Source organism: Chiloscyllium punctatum, chromosome 42, assembly GCF_047496795.1.
Source record: "Chiloscyllium punctatum isolate Juve2018m chromosome 42, sChiPun1.3, whole genome shotgun sequence".
Lineage (NCBI taxonomy): Eukaryota > Metazoa > Chordata > Chondrichthyes > Orectolobiformes > Hemiscylliidae > Chiloscyllium > Chiloscyllium punctatum.
This window is the reverse complement of record NC_092780.1, coordinates 18916832-18933903: the sequence shown is the minus strand read 5'-3', so window position 1 is coordinate 18933903 and position 17072 is coordinate 18916832. Positions and strand designations below refer to the sequence as shown.

The following is a 17072-nucleotide window of genomic DNA, read 5'->3' as shown; positions in this document are numbered from 1 at the left end:
CCCACTTCTTCCGCCACCTCTGTGACTTCGTCTTCGACAAACACTCCCAACCTCCCTCAGACGACGTCTTCTCTTGACTCTTACCTTCCCCCTCCACTTGGTCACCACCCGATGGCCTTGTACGCTCTTCATTGCAAACTGCTGAAGTGATATCGGCCATCTCAATTTCTCCAACCCCCTCAGCCACTCCAACCTTACCTCCTCAATATGCAGTACTCCACTCACTCTGCAACAACCCCCAGTTCACCATCAAATCCGCTCACAAAGGCGGGGCAGCGGTAGTCTGGAGAAGTCAAACACCAACTCTCTGACACCATGTCCTACCTTCCCCTTGCCCACAACCCCACAATAACCCATCAGGCCATAATCACCCCCACTGTCCATGCTCTCATTGCCTCCGGTGATCTCCCCTCCACTACCTCCAAACATATAAACCCCAGCCCCTCAAAGCCCAGTTCTATCTGCCCCAAAAGCCCAAATACTCAGTTGACCCATCATCTCTGCATGCTCCTCTTGTCCATCTCAACTCCATCCTCTCACCCTTCATTCAGGCACTTCCCATCTACATCCGCAATACCAACCACGCCCTCCATATCTTCAGTAACTTCCTGTTCCCCGGACCCCAGCATTTTATCTTCACTATGAGCGTGCAGTCCTTATACACGTCCATATCTCATAAAGGTGGCCTCCAGGCCCCCCACCCCAGCTTCTTTCACTCCAACAGACCCACCCAATCCCCCTCCAACAATACCCTCCCTGCCTCGTCGAACTGATCCTCACCCTCAACAACCTTTCCTTCAACTCCTTCCATTTCCTTCAAATCAAGGGATGGCCATGGGCGCCCGGATAGGCACATTTATGCCTGCCTCTTTGTCGGCCATATTGAACAGTCCCTCTTCAATACTTACACGGGCATTGTGCCCCAATTTTTCCACCGATGCATCAATGACTGTATTGGTGCAGCATTCTGCACACAGGTTGAACTGGAGGAGTTCACCGAATTCACCCACAGCGTCCACCCTGCCCTAAAATTCACTTGGTCCATCTCAGACACCTCACTCCCCTTTCTTGACCTCACCATTTCCATTTCCGGTGACAGTCTCCAGATGGACCTTTACTAAAAACCCACAGACTCGCATAAAAACAAAGAATATTACAGCACAGGAACTGGCTCTTCGGCCCTCCAAGCCTGTGCTGACCCAGATTCTCTTTCTAAACCTATTATCCATTTTCTAAGGATCTGTATCCCTTTGTTTCTTGCCCATTCATATATCTGTCTAGATACATCTTAAATTACTCTATTGTGCCTGCCTCAACCACCTCCGCTGGCAACGTGTTCCAGGCACCCACCACCCTCTGCATGAAGAGCTTTCCATGTATACCTCCCTTAAACTTTTCCCCTCTCACTTTGAACTCATGAGCACAAGTAACTGAGCCCCCACTCTGGGGGGGAAAAAGCTTCTTGCTATCCACCCTGTCTATACCGCTCATGATTTTGTAAACCTCAGTCAGGTCCCCCACCCCCTCCACAACCTCTATCTTTCTAATGCAAATAATCCTAATCTACTCAACGTGTCTTTATAGCTAGCACCCTCCATTATCAGAATTGGTGAATGTCCTCTGCACCCTCTCCAATGCATCCACATCCTTTTGGTAATGTGACCAGAACTGTACGCAGTATTCCAAAGGTGGCCAAACCAAAGTCTTTTACAATTGTAACATGATCTGCAAACTCTTGTACTCTACCCTGTCTGAGGAAGGAGAGCATGCCGTATGCTTTCTTGACCAGCCTATTGACCTACGTTGCCACTTTCAGGGTACCATGGACCTGAACACCCAGGTGGACGTCAATTTTCACCAGGGCTATTCCATTTACCGTATCGTTTACTCTAGAATTGGAACTTGCAAAATGCAACACCTCACATTTATATTCTGCTGCATTCTCTGGCAGTCCCCTTCACTATCTGCTACTCCACTAATCTTAGTGTCATCTGTAAACTTGCTAATCAGATCACTTATACCTTCCAGATCATTTATGTATATCCCAAACACCAATGGTCCTAGCACGGATCCCTGTGGAACACCACTGGTCACAGTTGTCCATTTTGAGAAACTCCCTTCCACTATTACTCTCTGTCCCCTGTTGCCTAGCTAGTTCTCCATCCATCTAGCTAGTACACCTTGGACCCCATGTGACTTTACTTTCTCCATCAGCCTATCATGGGGAACCTTATCAAACACCTTACTGAAGTCCATGTATGTGACATCTACAACCCTTCCCTCATCAGTCAACTGTGTCACTTCCTCAGAACATTCTATTAAACTGGTAAGACATTACCTTCCCTGCACAAAAATCATGCTGCCTATCACTGATAAGCCCATTTTCTTCCAAAAGGGAATAGATTCTATCCCTCAGTACCTTCTCCAGCAGCATCTCTACCACTGATGTCAGGCTCACCAGTCCATAATTATCTGGATTATCCTGCTACCCTTCTTGAACTAGGAGATAACATTAGCAATTTTCCAGTCATCCAGGATTTTACCTGTGTTCAAGGATGCTGCAAAGATATCTGTTAAGGCCCCAGCTATTTCTCTCTCTTTCCTCAATAGCCTGGGATAGATCCCATCTGGACCTGAGGACTTGTCCACCTTAATGCCTTTTAGAATACCCAATACTTACTCCCTCCTTATTGCCAACTTGACCTCAAGTAATTAAAGATCTATCCCTTACCTCAACAGTGGCCATGTCCCTCTCCTCGGTGAATACCGATATAAAGTACGCGTTAAGAATCTCACCCATTTTCTTTGACTCCACAAATAACTTTCCTCCTTTGTCCATGAGTGGGCCAACCCTTTCTCCAGTTGCCCTCTTACTCCTCATATATGAATAAAAGGTTTTAGGCCTTTCCTTAACACTGTTTGTTAAAGATATTTCATGACCCCTTTTAGCCCTCCTAATTCCACATTTCAGATTCATCCTACATTCCTGATATTCCTCCAAAGCTTGATCTATTTTCAGTCACCTAGACCTTATGTATGCTTCCTTTTTCTTCTTACCTAGTCTCGCAATTTCACCTGTCATCCATGGTTCCCTAATCTTGCCATTTCTATCCCTCATTTTCACGGGACCATGTCTCTCCTGAACTCTAATCAACCTCTCTTTAAAGGCCTCCCACATATCAAATGTGGCTTTACCTTCTAACAGCTGCTCCCAATCCACATTCACCAGCTCCTGCCGAATTTTGGTATAGTTGGCCTTCCCCCAATACAGCACTCTTCCTTTAGGACCACGCTCATCTTTATCCATGAGTATTCTAAAACTTATGGAATTGTGATCACCATTCCCAAAGTAATCCCCTACTGAAACTTCAGTCACCTGACCGGGCTCATTCCCCAGGACTAGGTCCAATATGGCCCCTTCCCGAGTTGGACCGTTTACATACTGCTCGAGAAAGCCCTCCTGGATGCTCCTTACAAATTCTGCTCCATCCAATCCTCTAACGTTACGTGAATTGCAGTCAATGTTGGGAAAATTAAAATCTCCTGTCACCACCACCCTGTTGCTCCTACATCTTTGTGACCTTTCTACATATTTGTACCTCTACCTCACACTCGCTGTTGGGAGGCCTGTAGTACAGCCCCAACATTGTTACCGCACCCTTCCTATTTCTGAGCTCTGCCCATATCGCCTCACTGCCTAGTCCTCCATATTGCTGCCCTTCAGCACAGCTGTGATATCCTCTTTGACCCGTTATGCAACTCCTCCACTCCTTTTACCTCCCTCTCTATGCCCACCTGAAGCATTGATATCCTGGATATTTAGTTGCCAATCATGCCCTCAACCAAGTCTCAGTAATAGCAATAACATCATACTCCCAGGTACTAATCCAAACCCTAAGTTCAACTGCCTTATCTACTACACTTCTTGCATTAAAACAAATGCACCTCAAGCCACCAGTTGCTTTGCATTCATCATCTGCTCCCTGCCTACTCTTTCCCCTTAGTCACGCTGACATCATGATCTAGTTCCTTACAGACTTTATTTACTCCCTCCTGATTGTTTTGGTTCCCATCCGCCGGTCACATTAGCTTAAATCCTCCCAAAAGCATTAGCAAAAGCACCCCGAAGGACATTGGTTCCAGTCCAGCCCAGATGTAGACCATCCAATTTGTAATACTCCCACCTCTCCCAGAACTGGTCCCAATGTCCCAAAAATCTGAGCCCCTCCCTCTTGCACCATCTCTGAAACCATGCCTATTCTTTCATTTCTGTTCTCTCTATTCTTTCATTTCTACTCTGACTAGCACATGGTATTGGTAGCAATCCTGAGATTACTACCTCTAAGGCCCTAGTTTTTAACTTGGTTCTTAACTCCCTAAATTCTGCTTTTTTTACTGATATCATTGGTGCCTATATGCCCAATGCCAGCTGGCTGTTCACCCTCCCCCTTCAGAATGTCCTGCAGCCGATCTGAAACATGCCTGACCCGTGCACCTGGGAGGCAACATACCATTCAGGAGTCTCATTTTTGACCACAGAATTGCCTATCTACTCCCCTTAGAATTGAATCCCTGTTGATTATAGACCTTCCACTGTTTTTCCCACCCTTCTGTACAGCAAAGCCAGTCACGGTGCCATGAACCTGGCTAGTGCTGCCTTCCCCTGATGAACTATCTCTCCCAATATCCGAGAACAGTATACCTGTTTTGGAGGGAAATGACTGCAGGGGACATCTGCACTGCCTTCCTGCTTTTTCTCTGCTTTTTGATCATCCATTCCCTTTTTTCCTCAGCAATCCTAATCTGCAGTGAGACCATTTCACTAAATGTGCTGTCCATGACCACCTCAGCATCACGTATGCTCCAAAGTGAGTCCATCCGCAGCTCCAGAGCCGTCATGTGGCCTAACAAGAGCTGCAGCTGGACACACTTCTGCACGTGAAGGAGTCAGGGACTTCAGCTATGGCCCTAAGCTCCCATATTGAGCAAGAGGAGCATATCATGGGTCTGAGATATCCTGCCTAATTACCTGGACTACACCTCCTCCCACCCAGTATCCTGCAAGAACTCCATCTAATTATCACAATTCTTCCACCTCCGCCGCATCTGCTCGGATGAGAGGACACTCCACTCACGAGAATCCAGATGTCCATCTATTTTGAACAATTTCCCCCGTTTGTCTTCCAGACAGCCCTCCACTGCACCACCTGCATTTCCCATTCCACTGCTCTAAACCACCCCCTCCCAACTCAATAAAGACAGAGCCCCCTTGTCCTCACCCACAACCCCACAAGTCTCCACAGCCAAAGCATCATTCTTCAACACTTCGGCCAAATTCAACTAGACTTCACCACCAAGAACATCTTTCCCTCCCCCACCCCTCTCTGCCTTCCGCAAGGAGTATTCCCTTCGACAGTCCTTGATTTGTGCCACTTTCCCCACTGACCACCACCCCCCCCCCAATACCGTCAGGTACCTTCCCCTGCAATTGAAAAGATGCAAAACCTGCTGATACACCACCCTCCCCCTCACCTCCATCCAGGGCACCAAACAATCCTTCCAGGTGAGACAGAGGTTCACCTACCTCTCTTCCAACATAGTTTACTGCATCAAATGCTCCCAAGGTGGTCTTTTCTGCATTGGGGAGACAAAACTTAAACTTATGGAACGGTTCACCAAGCATCGCAGCTGGGCCCATAGGAGCTCACCTGACCTCCCAGTTACCACCCATTTCAATTCCCCTTCCCGCTCCCTTTCCAATATGACCATGCCACAATGAACCAAACCGTAAAGTAGAGGATCAACACTTCATGTTCCACCTGGGCAGCCTACAGCGCGGAGAACGAACATTGAGTCCTCCAATTTCAAATAACCTCCCTTCCCATCCTCCGACTCGTTCCCAGACACACTCCATCCCTTCCACGCCTCCCTGCCACTTATGGAATTCATTCCTCCCATTGACCAACCAGGTCATACCCTCTACCTGTCTTCACCTATCCCCACTTCACCACCCTGCCCCACCTCCCCCTTTATCTGTGGCTTCCCCCACACCCATCCCCAGCCCTGAAGAAGGGGTACACCTGAAACATCGACTTCTCCACCTCCAGATGCTGCCTGGCTTGCCATGTTCTTCTAGCCTCCTGCCTGTCGTCTACAAATGGACAGTAGTAATCTAGGTTTATGAATGAAGTCACCTGTACTCCAAATAAAACTGAGTTAATTTTTAATTTGCAATTCATCCATCAGCATATGCTGTTGCTCAGACTGGAACAGTTGCAATTTGTAAAATTAAAAGCAAACAAATCAAGCTTCCACTGTATACAAAGGTGTTTAAACATTGTTGCTTAGGGGTTTCCAATGATGTACCCAAACCTGTCTTTGCTTCCAGATTTGATTTATTAGTAGACACATACATTTGATGGATACCTGGGCATTTTTATTTTGTTTTGCGGTGGTAACCAGTTCTTGTTTACACATATTTTGGGGAAATTAGGGAGGGTTACCTTTTTTTTAAAAATGCCAGGTTAGGCTACTGAAACTTTCAACCAACTGGTGACCTCAGGATTTGGCAGTGCCATGATTCTGGGGTTAGGTAAGTTCTTTACTCCTCTTGAAACCTGCGCAAATCCTGTTCCATCAACTACATGAGAAACCAAATATTTAGAAACGTGTTGTAAAACCACTGGGAGTTATTGTATTCGTCCTCTTTAGGGTTTTTTGTACGTTTCTAGCACGTGTATGTAGTGGCCATATTCGGACAAATTGGAAAAATTGCTGAACCTAACAGCACAAAAGATGACACCTTTGAAAGATTAACCATTTTGTCATTTACCTTTCAATTGTCTCAGTGCATTGACAGCTTCCTCAACCCCCTGCCATTATTTCAGTTTAAAAACTTCACAAAATGTTGTAGACAATATGCCAGGAATAAGGAACAATGTTCTTTGCAGTTGCTTTGAATAAAGGTTGAATCATGCACCACCTTTTGGATAACTGAAGAAACAGCTGATGGTAGTGAGGTAGTTGTTGGCGTGTTCCAAATTGTTTCCACTTAGTTTTGTCTACATGGCCCTGAGTGACCTCTCTGAGGATGCTACTAAAATGCCAAGAGAGCAGTCAATTTCCTGCCTCAGTCCCTTGCTACCTGTTTTTTCCCTCCATGCTCCTCTTGCAAACCTCCCTGAACTTCCACCTCTACTTCCTCTCCCAAGAGGATTTCTGCTCTCCTCCCAAAGCTGATGCTAACCTTCGTTAACCTGCAGTTATTCCTCACTTGCCCCCAAGCCATCTCACCCACTGGTTCAAGTTTCCTGCCCATTAATCAGCTCCTGAAATTTTTATCTTGTTACCTGAAATGTCTTACTGCCAGCTAAATGCAATGACTCGTTACTTGCAAGGGTGGTGGGTTGCTATTCACCAGAAGATCGTTGCAAACATAAAATGGAAGATAAGTTAGGTGTTTGTTTTTGTAGAACCAATTGAGATTAAAGGTCCTCTGTCAATTAACTGGCTTGTCGACAATTTTGCAGAGATTTAGTACAGCCTGTTTCATGAACGCATCCTAGTGGCCATTTAGAATTCACCTCCTGCTATTTGCTTCAGATTCTTGGAGTGTTATTTGGTAATTGATTACAGTTAAATGATTAATATTATATAACTGCAAGAAGCTAATTTACGGAGCTCCTGAGGTAACACTTGTTTATTAATAGTACAGTTTATGATTGCAATGGAAAATGTTTCTTTGTATTTTTTTGTATCTATTAATCCTGACTGTTTATTTTACATGGCAAGCAGCACTGTTCTCTGAATGAGAGGCTAAACCTGTGTGTTCAACTGTGTTTTAAATAAAATGTCTGACACTAATACAAGAGAAGTTATCTCAATCAGTGGAAACTTGCTATTTGAAACACCTTTACTGTGCTGCTATATTCAACTGGATAACACCATGGACTGGGGACTTGGAGCGAGGGATGTACTCAAATTAGAATTCTTCCTTTTTTGGGAGGGGAGTCAGAAAGCATTTCTTCTTGCAAAAAGCACGGTAGCAATCTAGATAACTTGAGGAAGAGAGGATGGATGTTGGTGTTAGCTGAAACTTTGAAGGTTGAGATCACTGAGTTTCTTGCATCAAAGGATATGGAACAAAGATAAACAGAGTTGAGGTGCAGATCAACCATGATCTGGCCATGGCTGTATGTTAAGTTCAAAAGAAATCAGAAAATGAGAGAATAAATCATGGGGGTTACGAGGTGGCCGAGAGGTGAAGGCAATGAATTGCTAATCCATTGTGCTTTGAAAAAAAAAGTGGGTGGTACGGTGGCTCAGTGGTTAGCACTGCTGCCTCACAGAGCCAGGGATCAGGGTTCAGTTCCGGCCTCTGGCGACTGCCTGTGTGGAGTTTGTACATTCTCCCGGTGTCTGTGTGGGTTTCCTCTGGGTACTCCGGTTTCCTCCCACAGTCCAAAGATGTGCAGGTTAGGTGAATTGGCCACACTAAATTGCCCATAGTGAGAGGTGCATTAGTTAGGGGTAAATATAGGATAGAAGAATGGGTCTGAGTGGGGTTACTCTTTGGAGGGTCGGTGTGGACTTGTTGGGCCGAAGGGTCTGTTTCCACACTGTAGGGAATCTAATCAAATCATAAATGTAAAGTCCTGTAATTATTAAGTAAATATAAAGAATATAGGTTTGAAAGTTAATATCTAGACATGTGTATGACATTTTGAAGTACACACTAAAACAATTATGGTAGAGTAAATCTCTGATCTGAACTGAGACAAAGGCAATTTACAACGTCCATTCAGCAATCCAGGCTCTTGTCTTAAAGAATTGTTTGCACTTTAGTCAAGTTGTTCCCCCTTGGAAATGTAAACATACCAAGAGGAACATTACTAACATTCTGAGAACTACTTCATAAGGTCCATCTATTTCCATGCCAAGGAATGTTTTGAGCACAGCAAGTAGTTGGGCAGTTATCAATCAACATTTCAAAGTTGTAGAACAATTTAAACTCGCTGTATGGTAGTGTAACTCATGACTCAAATGCTGATGTTATCATTTGGATGTTGCAGCTCACTACACTGTGTGATTTGCTATTCATGATGAAGGTAATTGTCATCGTCATCCTCTAAGTGAGGAAACTAAGGCCTGCTTGGTCAAGCATGATGAAGAAAAACACTTCCTGGTTCAAAGTAGAAGAGTCTCTTACTAATTAGATATAGTTTGTTGTAAATTAGCAAGTAGTCACAGATTACGTCAATGAAAGACACTGTTGCAAATACTTTTGAGGACTGCCAGTTGTTAAGTCTCACTCCTTTGAGATTCTAAGATGTTGTGCACATAGGACATCTTGGTGAATGGTGCTAAGGCAATTCTCACTCCTTTCAAACCTGTAGTCAGCATAACTCAGCCAGTCATTGTGATACCTTAACTCTATCCTCACCACATTGCTTCCACCATCCGTCAGTCCCTGAAGTTATTATCTCCTATCAGCTTTTAATATTAAAATCAGATTGGCAAGGCATTGGATTGAGGCAGGCAATAACAAAATTGCTAATGTTGCTTCTGTACATTCCAGGCTTTTCATATGAGAAACAGCTGAGACCTTACAGTGACGATGCATCTGTGGTTCCCGACAAACTTGAAGGTTAGGACTTTAATTGTATTAGAGTGGGTGAATGGTCCATCAATTGTTCAATAAACCGAAGATCAAAAGCTCTGATTTATGGTGTGAAATGCTTAAGTTTTTACAAATTCTATTTGCAATTGCATTTCTTGTATTTATTCTTATCACAATATTCATTTTACTTATGTAGACTGTGAAGAAATAAAGCAACTTGTTTGATTGCTGAAATTGCTGGGGGCTGCAATATTGAATGCATAAACTTTGCATGAAGTGTGTTGTTTTCACAGTCCATGGACATTGGACTCTTCCTCTACAATATTTTTGACTGGTGGTTCCTAATCCTCCAAATGCAGGATTGCACACCATTACCTGCTTTAACATTGTTCCATTTTCACTGCTCCCTTCAGTTACCACAGCCATAAGGCCCAGACCTTCCTTACTAAACCTCTGTATTCTTCTACTTTTTGAGGCATTCCTTAAAATTCACCCCTTGCCAAATATTTGTTCATCCATCCTAATATTTTAAATAGCTGGATGCCAAACTTTGTTTAACAATTGCAGCCATAAAAGCATCTTACAAAAATGCGATGAATTAATACAAGTTGTCGTTCAAGTATGCTTTTATCCTTGCTGCACTCGCCATTTTCCACTGAGGGTAAAGCACATATAATATAAATGTTAGTGAGTTTTGAGAAGATTTGTAGCTTGAGTTGAGGTTCTGGATGTAGGTTTGCTCGCTGACCTGGAAGGTTCAGTTTCCGACATTTCATCACCATCTTCGGTAACATCAGTGAGCTTCCAGATGCAGGCCATACCACCAGTGCTTCATCCAGAGACTCACCGACGATGTTACCTAGCATGGTGATAAAACGTCTGAATCCGAACCTTCCAGCTCCGTGAGCAAACCTACATCCAGAATATAAATGTATGTAGAGCTCCACTCACTGGCCTTTGGTGACTGAAAGTTCCCTTTTAAAGATGATTTTAAACCGCTACCTGGGAGCTGGCTAATTTTGATCTCCATTTAAAGAAATTACTTGACACCATATGCACTTGTACTGTGACGCTGATGTAATGCAAGGCTCCTTTTTCTTCTTGGAGATGGTCTTGCACCTGATTCAGAACTCACGCAATCCTGATTGAAACCAATGTAACCGCATTATGTGCGGGGCCAGGCAGCCTGCTAGCTCAGTTGATTTGAGTGAACACTTGGGTTCAATCCCCAGACAGCTGAGCTAGTTCTTGACTGCCTCTTGCTGTGCCCCATAATGATGTCATGGCATGAAGCCATGATTGGCAACCCGACATGACAAGGGAAAGGTGAGCAGGGCCAAGTTTCCTTTTTCATTATTGTGCTTTCTGAGATGATGTTTTTGGAGATCGCAGCACTTTTGACCATTCCTCCGAAACCCATAAACGAAGCATCTAACTACAAACCATTTGCATGCAATTTCTTCTTCTGATGTGAATATGAAGTCCATGAGAGTTATAAAATGGGAAATTTGGATTTGATTGAGATTGTGGAGGAATTGAGAACAATGAGCTGTGTAACTTCTTGGCATAATGGTGGTATCATGGGGCTGATAGTCCAGAGATTCAGACTAATGGTATGGGCAGATGGGTTCAATTCCTACAATGGCAGCTGGTGGAATTTAAGATTTCCAATCAATTCATTTGGAATTGAAAAACTACTGTCAGTAACAAGAAACATAATTACACAATTGTAGAAACCCATCTGGTTAATTTACTTCCTTTTTGTAAGAAAACGATCTGCTGTTCTTGCCTCATCTGGCCTACATGTAACTGCTAGGAGAAAGTGAGGACTGCAGATGCCGGAGACCAGAGCCGAAAAATGTGTTGCTGGAAAAGCGAGGCAGGCTAGGCATATGCCAGAAGCATCGATTCTCCTGCTCCTTTGCTGCCCGGCCTGCTGCGCTTTTCCAGCAACACATTTTTCTGCTGACACACAGCAATGTGGTGATTCTCAAGTAGGGTTAATGGTAGGGTTCTTAGTCAGGTGGAGGAACAGAGGGATCTTGGGGTCTATGTACATAGATCTTTGAAGGTTGCCATTCAGGTGGATAGAGCTTGTAAGAAGGCCTATGGAGTATTATCGTTCATTAGCAGAGGGATTGAATTCAAGAGTCGTGAAGTGATGTTGCAGCTGTACAGGACTTTGGTTAGGCCACAGTTGGAGTACTGTGTGCAGTTCTGGTCGCCTCACTTTAGGAAAGATGTGGAAGCTTTGGAGAGGGTGCAGAGAAGATTTACCAGGATGTTGCCTGGAATGGAGAGTAGGTCGTACGAGGATAGGTTGAGAGTTCTCGGCCTTTTCTCTTTGGAACGGCGAAGGATGAGGGGTGACTTGATAGAGGTTTATAAGACGATCAGAGGAATAGATAGAGTAGACAGTCAGAAACTTTTTCCCCGGGTACAACAGAGTGTTACAAGGGGACATAAATTTAAGGTGAAGGATGGAAGGTATAGGGGAGATGTCAGGGGTGGGTTCTTTACCCAGAGAGTGGTGGGGGCATGGAATGCACTGCCCGTGGGAGTGGTAGAGTCAGAATCATTGGCGACCTTTAAGCGGCATTTGGATAGGTACATGGATGGGTGCTTAATCTAGGTTAGAAGTTCGGCACAACATCGTGGGCCGAAGGGCCTGTTCTGTGCTGTATTGTTCTATGTTCTATGTTCTACTGTCTAAAATGGCTGAGCACATCACTCAGTTCAGAGGCAGTTAAGGATGGATGACAAATACTGCCTTTGCACACATCTGATGAAAGAACAGAGAAAAAAATGAACTTCAGGAAATAGTTTGATTTTAATAAGGGGTGGTAAACTGCTTCCCAATGAAAGTAAACCAATGCCTTCAATAACGATTTGATTATGTGTTGTTTGGGCACAAACTGAATGTTCATCATTGTTCTTTTTTAAACGTGTTGATTCCAGGAAATCTTCCTGTTTTTGTGTGTCCTTATACCACACGCATACCTCACCACATGATGTCAAACATCCATTTTAATCTGTTCACTTCAAATACCAAATCAAAACTAGTATTGGGGTATTCTGCTGGGTTTTTTTCTGATCCCACTGGCACGGTCTCTTCGAAGGGGAGAGGTTTACAAAGAGCTGAAAATGGAGAGAAGCAACCCCATGCAATGAGTTGACTTTTAGAATTTTGTAAATATTTTTGGGACAAATATTTTGACTTATCTAATTATGTCTTGCCCCACTGACTTAGCAGGCACACCTGATTTACCAATCAGGGTCTTTCTAACTGATGTGTTTGGAACAGGAGTTTTTTTGCTCCCAGTTATCTGCAGAGTAAGCTGAAATGGTCTCCTATTGGTCGATGCCATACTAGTGAGGCTGAACTTCCCCAAGAAGCTGAAATGACCAATTTCTATCAGTTATGAGATGTAAATGCTTGTTTAGCCTGAACACTGTTCAGAAACATTCCAGCTACACTGTATATCATGCCGTTGGTGGAAGACCAAGAGCGAGGATTACTTCTACTTTGGTTTTTCATGTGACAACAAATTCACCAGCATTACTTTTAACTGTGAATGCATTTAACAATGTGATTATGGGTGGATCATGTATTTGAATTTGAGAAATGGTTATCGGGCTGGGGATTAACTCCTTTAAATAGTGTCATGGGATCTTTTGCATCCACATGAACTGGGAGAAGGGGTGTCTATTAAATCCCACATGCAAAAGTCAGCATCTCTGTTGGTTCAGTGATCCCTCTATGCATTGGAACCTGGAGTAGGATTAGAACTGGGGATCTTGTAGTAAGAGTGCTTCCCAGTTGAACCACAGCAGACCTGATTTGGCAGACCCACCAGTCAGTGCTGTCAACCCTGGCACAACTGCCTGACAAGAAGATGGGACTTGATCCTGGTTTAGGATCTGGGACTGTATGCAAGAGTACACCCTTTGAGACCAGTCCAAGAATTTTTGCAGCATAGAACTCAGTTAACCAAAGTGTAGCAGTCAATATGGTGTAAACGCTGGAATGAATCAACCCTCTTTGCAGAAGTACTGCAAAGCTGACCCCTGAATGCAAGTTCCACATCAACATTAGCAGCCATTAAACTGAATAAATCTTGAGGGAACTTCAGGTAAACTTTTGCCTGCTCCTGGAGTTCTCTCCCTTTTGGTTTTAATCTGTTCTTTCAGCACTGCTAAGGGCAGACTTTGGGCGTAGACACCTCCCCACCACCTGACTTTCCATGGTGAGACTTTCCTTTGACTGTCTTGTGCATTTAGCTCTCACGCACAATTCTCATTTTGCTCTTTTTGGGCAATTCTCTCCTTTTTATGAACAGCAAACTGGTGGAAATACATGTAGCAAGCGCACAGTATAAGGGGCAGGTGATCCACTTGCCACTTTATTATCCAAAGCCAAAAGTAACAATTGCCTCCGACACGAATTTCAGGCAGGATCATTCCGTATTCTAAACCCTGAAAAAGGAGTGACTTGCAATGGTTTTCAACAATGACCCAAGAAAAGGGAATAACATTGTTGCTGTTAATGTCAATACTTACCCTCCTTTGTCTGAGATGGAGTGTCCCACAGGGAACTGGAATAATAGATCCCTGAGGACGATAGTGAGAAACTTGCATCACTTCCACAAGCGACAGAGCTTACAAGGATTTTCCATTTTCTCCAGAATGCTCTCCAGTAAAGTGTTCCACGTGTACACTGAACTTTGAAACATCAAATATAATTTGCTGGTATGAATGAATGGCCCAGAGTAATGATTTCATCCAGTTCAAACAATGCAAAGTCAGCCAAAGCAATCAAACCCTTCAGTTGGCTCAGTGTAAGTATTCTACCTATCCTGATCTCGAAGGCGAGTTGCTATGTTTTAGTTCATGTCACTTTGAAACGGGGAAGGTAGGCAAGAGATGCAATACGATATAAATATTAAATAACTTGGCTCAATTACAACATACACTCATTTTTCGTGAAAGACAGGAATGAAAATTTGTGAATTGACTTTCATATTGAAGCATTCATGCCTACAGCTTGTGAGTGATCCATGTAAAAGTTGTTAATATAGCTCTTTCACAAACCAAGCTGTGCCTAGTTATTACTGGCTGGGCACATTTCCTTTTAAAGTACCCAAGTGCATTTTCCATTGGAAACAGTGGCTCAGCCTGACTCCAGTGGGAATGAAGTTTATCACCACTTGCTGGATGCCGTCCAGCACGGGAGCTCACAATGAAGTGTGAACATAGTTATTGTGTTGTGTAATCTTCAACTAGTTTCCCGCAACACTGCATTTTATTCTAACTTTAACTTAGCAAATGCAATTTCCTGAAGTCTAGCAATAACCTTCCCAAATTCAGCAAATTAAAAGGCCATTAGACTGTCAAGAAGACACTGAGTAAAGACTGAAGGAACTGCCTGTTCCTCCAGGCTTCTATTGGTCAGTTTCTTGGATTAGACCACCAGTGTGTTCTGAATTTTGACTGTTTCATAGGTTCTGAGACATTAATATTAAAGCAAAGGGTTTAAACCTAAATATTTTAATTTTAATTTTACTTAGCCTCCATCTGCTAATATCAAGAAGGAGCTAGCGTACTTTGGCGTTGAATAGATGGTACATTCTTCAAGCTTCTATGCCCCAATCATACTTCTGCACACTCACTATTGGAGACAGGACTTAGCGAATTAATACATTCTCAAAATGATGGAAAGCTACACCTTCAGTGCTGCCACTTTTTTTTTTAAACTGAAGCTGACAACCTTCAATTTAAAACATATTTACAATCACCTAAGTCCTACATTTTGTTTCATTGAGTTCTATGTCCTTTTATTTTTCATGAAGCGTATCGTGTCTGACTGCAGTATTATCTTAATGTGTCCTTCTTGACTATGCTGTCCTCCTGTGCTGCCTCTGCTGTTGCCTAACTACTTGGCGCTGCCCTTGTGAGGCTCCCTTGATGCCTTTTCCAATGCATCTGACCAAATCGCTAACAATAGTTTTCTTTCCATGCCTCAGAAGGTGTGTTTCCATAACTACAACATTTTTCAATTGAACATTTGAGGAAACAAAACTGGTTCTTATCCCTTTCAGCAGATTCCACCTCCTGCCTGGGTTACTGCCTCAGGTAGATTTAAAGGCTCATTATCAGTTCTGAAATAAGTTGAATCCCATGCCCCCTCCATGAATCTGCGGAGGTTCGCCATTACCCTCTGCAATTTGGCTGACCAACAAATTCTGTTTCTTTAATTATCTACCAAAGCATTGGAAGGATTTGCAGTTTGGTAATCAAACTGTTGGCCATATAATAAATGCATCTCAACTGCCCATCAAATCCTGGAGTGGGAATTGAACTTGGAACTCTGAGGCAGCAATGCTACCCATTAAGCCATATGCCATGTCCTTTATTCTGCAGGGTGTGCTTTTAAAAATGCACATAATGTCACCTCATCGCTACTCTCAATTCATTTTGTATTTTCCACAGTCTTAACCTTTATCTAGACTTCTCAATAGGGTAAATGCATGACCAGGTTCCATCATTATAGAAAACGTGAATGCTTGCATATCACTGTTTATGATCTAGACCAATTTCTTCAGTTGTTTCACTCAGCTCGGTGCATTTAATTATTTTGTCTTTGTTTGGCAGGTGACATCAAACAGGAGATCAGTACATATCGTGAGGGCCCTTTATATCAGCGGCGAGGCTCTCTCCAGCTATGGCAGTTCCTGGTTGCACTCCTGGATGACCCGTCCAACTCTAACTTTATTGCTTGGACAGGTCGAGGCATGGAATTCAAACTGGTTGAACCAGAAGAGGTGAGACAATAATTTGTTTCTTTTTGTAAAACTGCTTTTCACATTTTCATATCTATTGCAAATAAGCTCAAGAAGAAACACTGGAAACCATTGAGAGGGAGCATCTGAGACAGACTGGGAATTGCATGTTAATGTGGAGTGGCTAAGGGGATATAGTTTAGTGTAGGGCGGGAGATCAAGTTTTCTTTTGAGGAGTACTTTTTCATTCTCACTAACTCGCACATTAATTAGGTCAGCGATGCCCACATTCTGTGAAGTAATTAATAAAAAAGGGTAATACTACTCTTGTTATTGCATCTCAGATTTTTAAGTATAGTAGCTCCTGAACTTGTACTGCCTTAAACTAGATATCCCACATTTATTTACATAAATTAATTACCTCAGTGATTTTAAAGTTTTTTTTCCAATCCTATTTAGTTGATTATGTCTTTTGACAGGTTTCAAACTGTCTCTCCACATGGCAGAATCCATCTTCTCCAATGGACTCCTATTGCAGTCTCCTTCTGTACCTTCTCCACTCCCCTGTTTCAGCCTCCTTTTCACCCCAGCTTTGCAGCCTTTTACTCCTCCACCCAGATCCCCAAACCTGATGAACATAATCTTGGATCTGGCACGGGGGTCCACAATCCTGG

At 43.3% G+C, this 17072-nt stretch overlaps 1 protein-coding gene across 4 annotated transcripts in view; it reads left to right on the top strand.

Moving 5' to 3' along the window:
- Positions 1–17072, top strand: part of etv4 (ETS variant transcription factor 4) — a 106603-nt gene that overhangs the window by 72198 nt on the left and 17333 nt on the right. For 3 of the 4 annotated variants that reach the window (XM_072561575.1, XM_072561576.1, XM_072561577.1), the window contains 2 exons: positions 9578–9646; positions 16271–16440. In XM_072561575.1, coding sequence (XP_072417676.1) covers positions 9578–9646; positions 16271–16440 — 239 coding nt within the window. The remainder of the gene's footprint in view (positions 1–9577; positions 9647–16270; positions 16441–17072) is intronic. The other variant, XM_072561578.1, reaches the window with a different exon arrangement.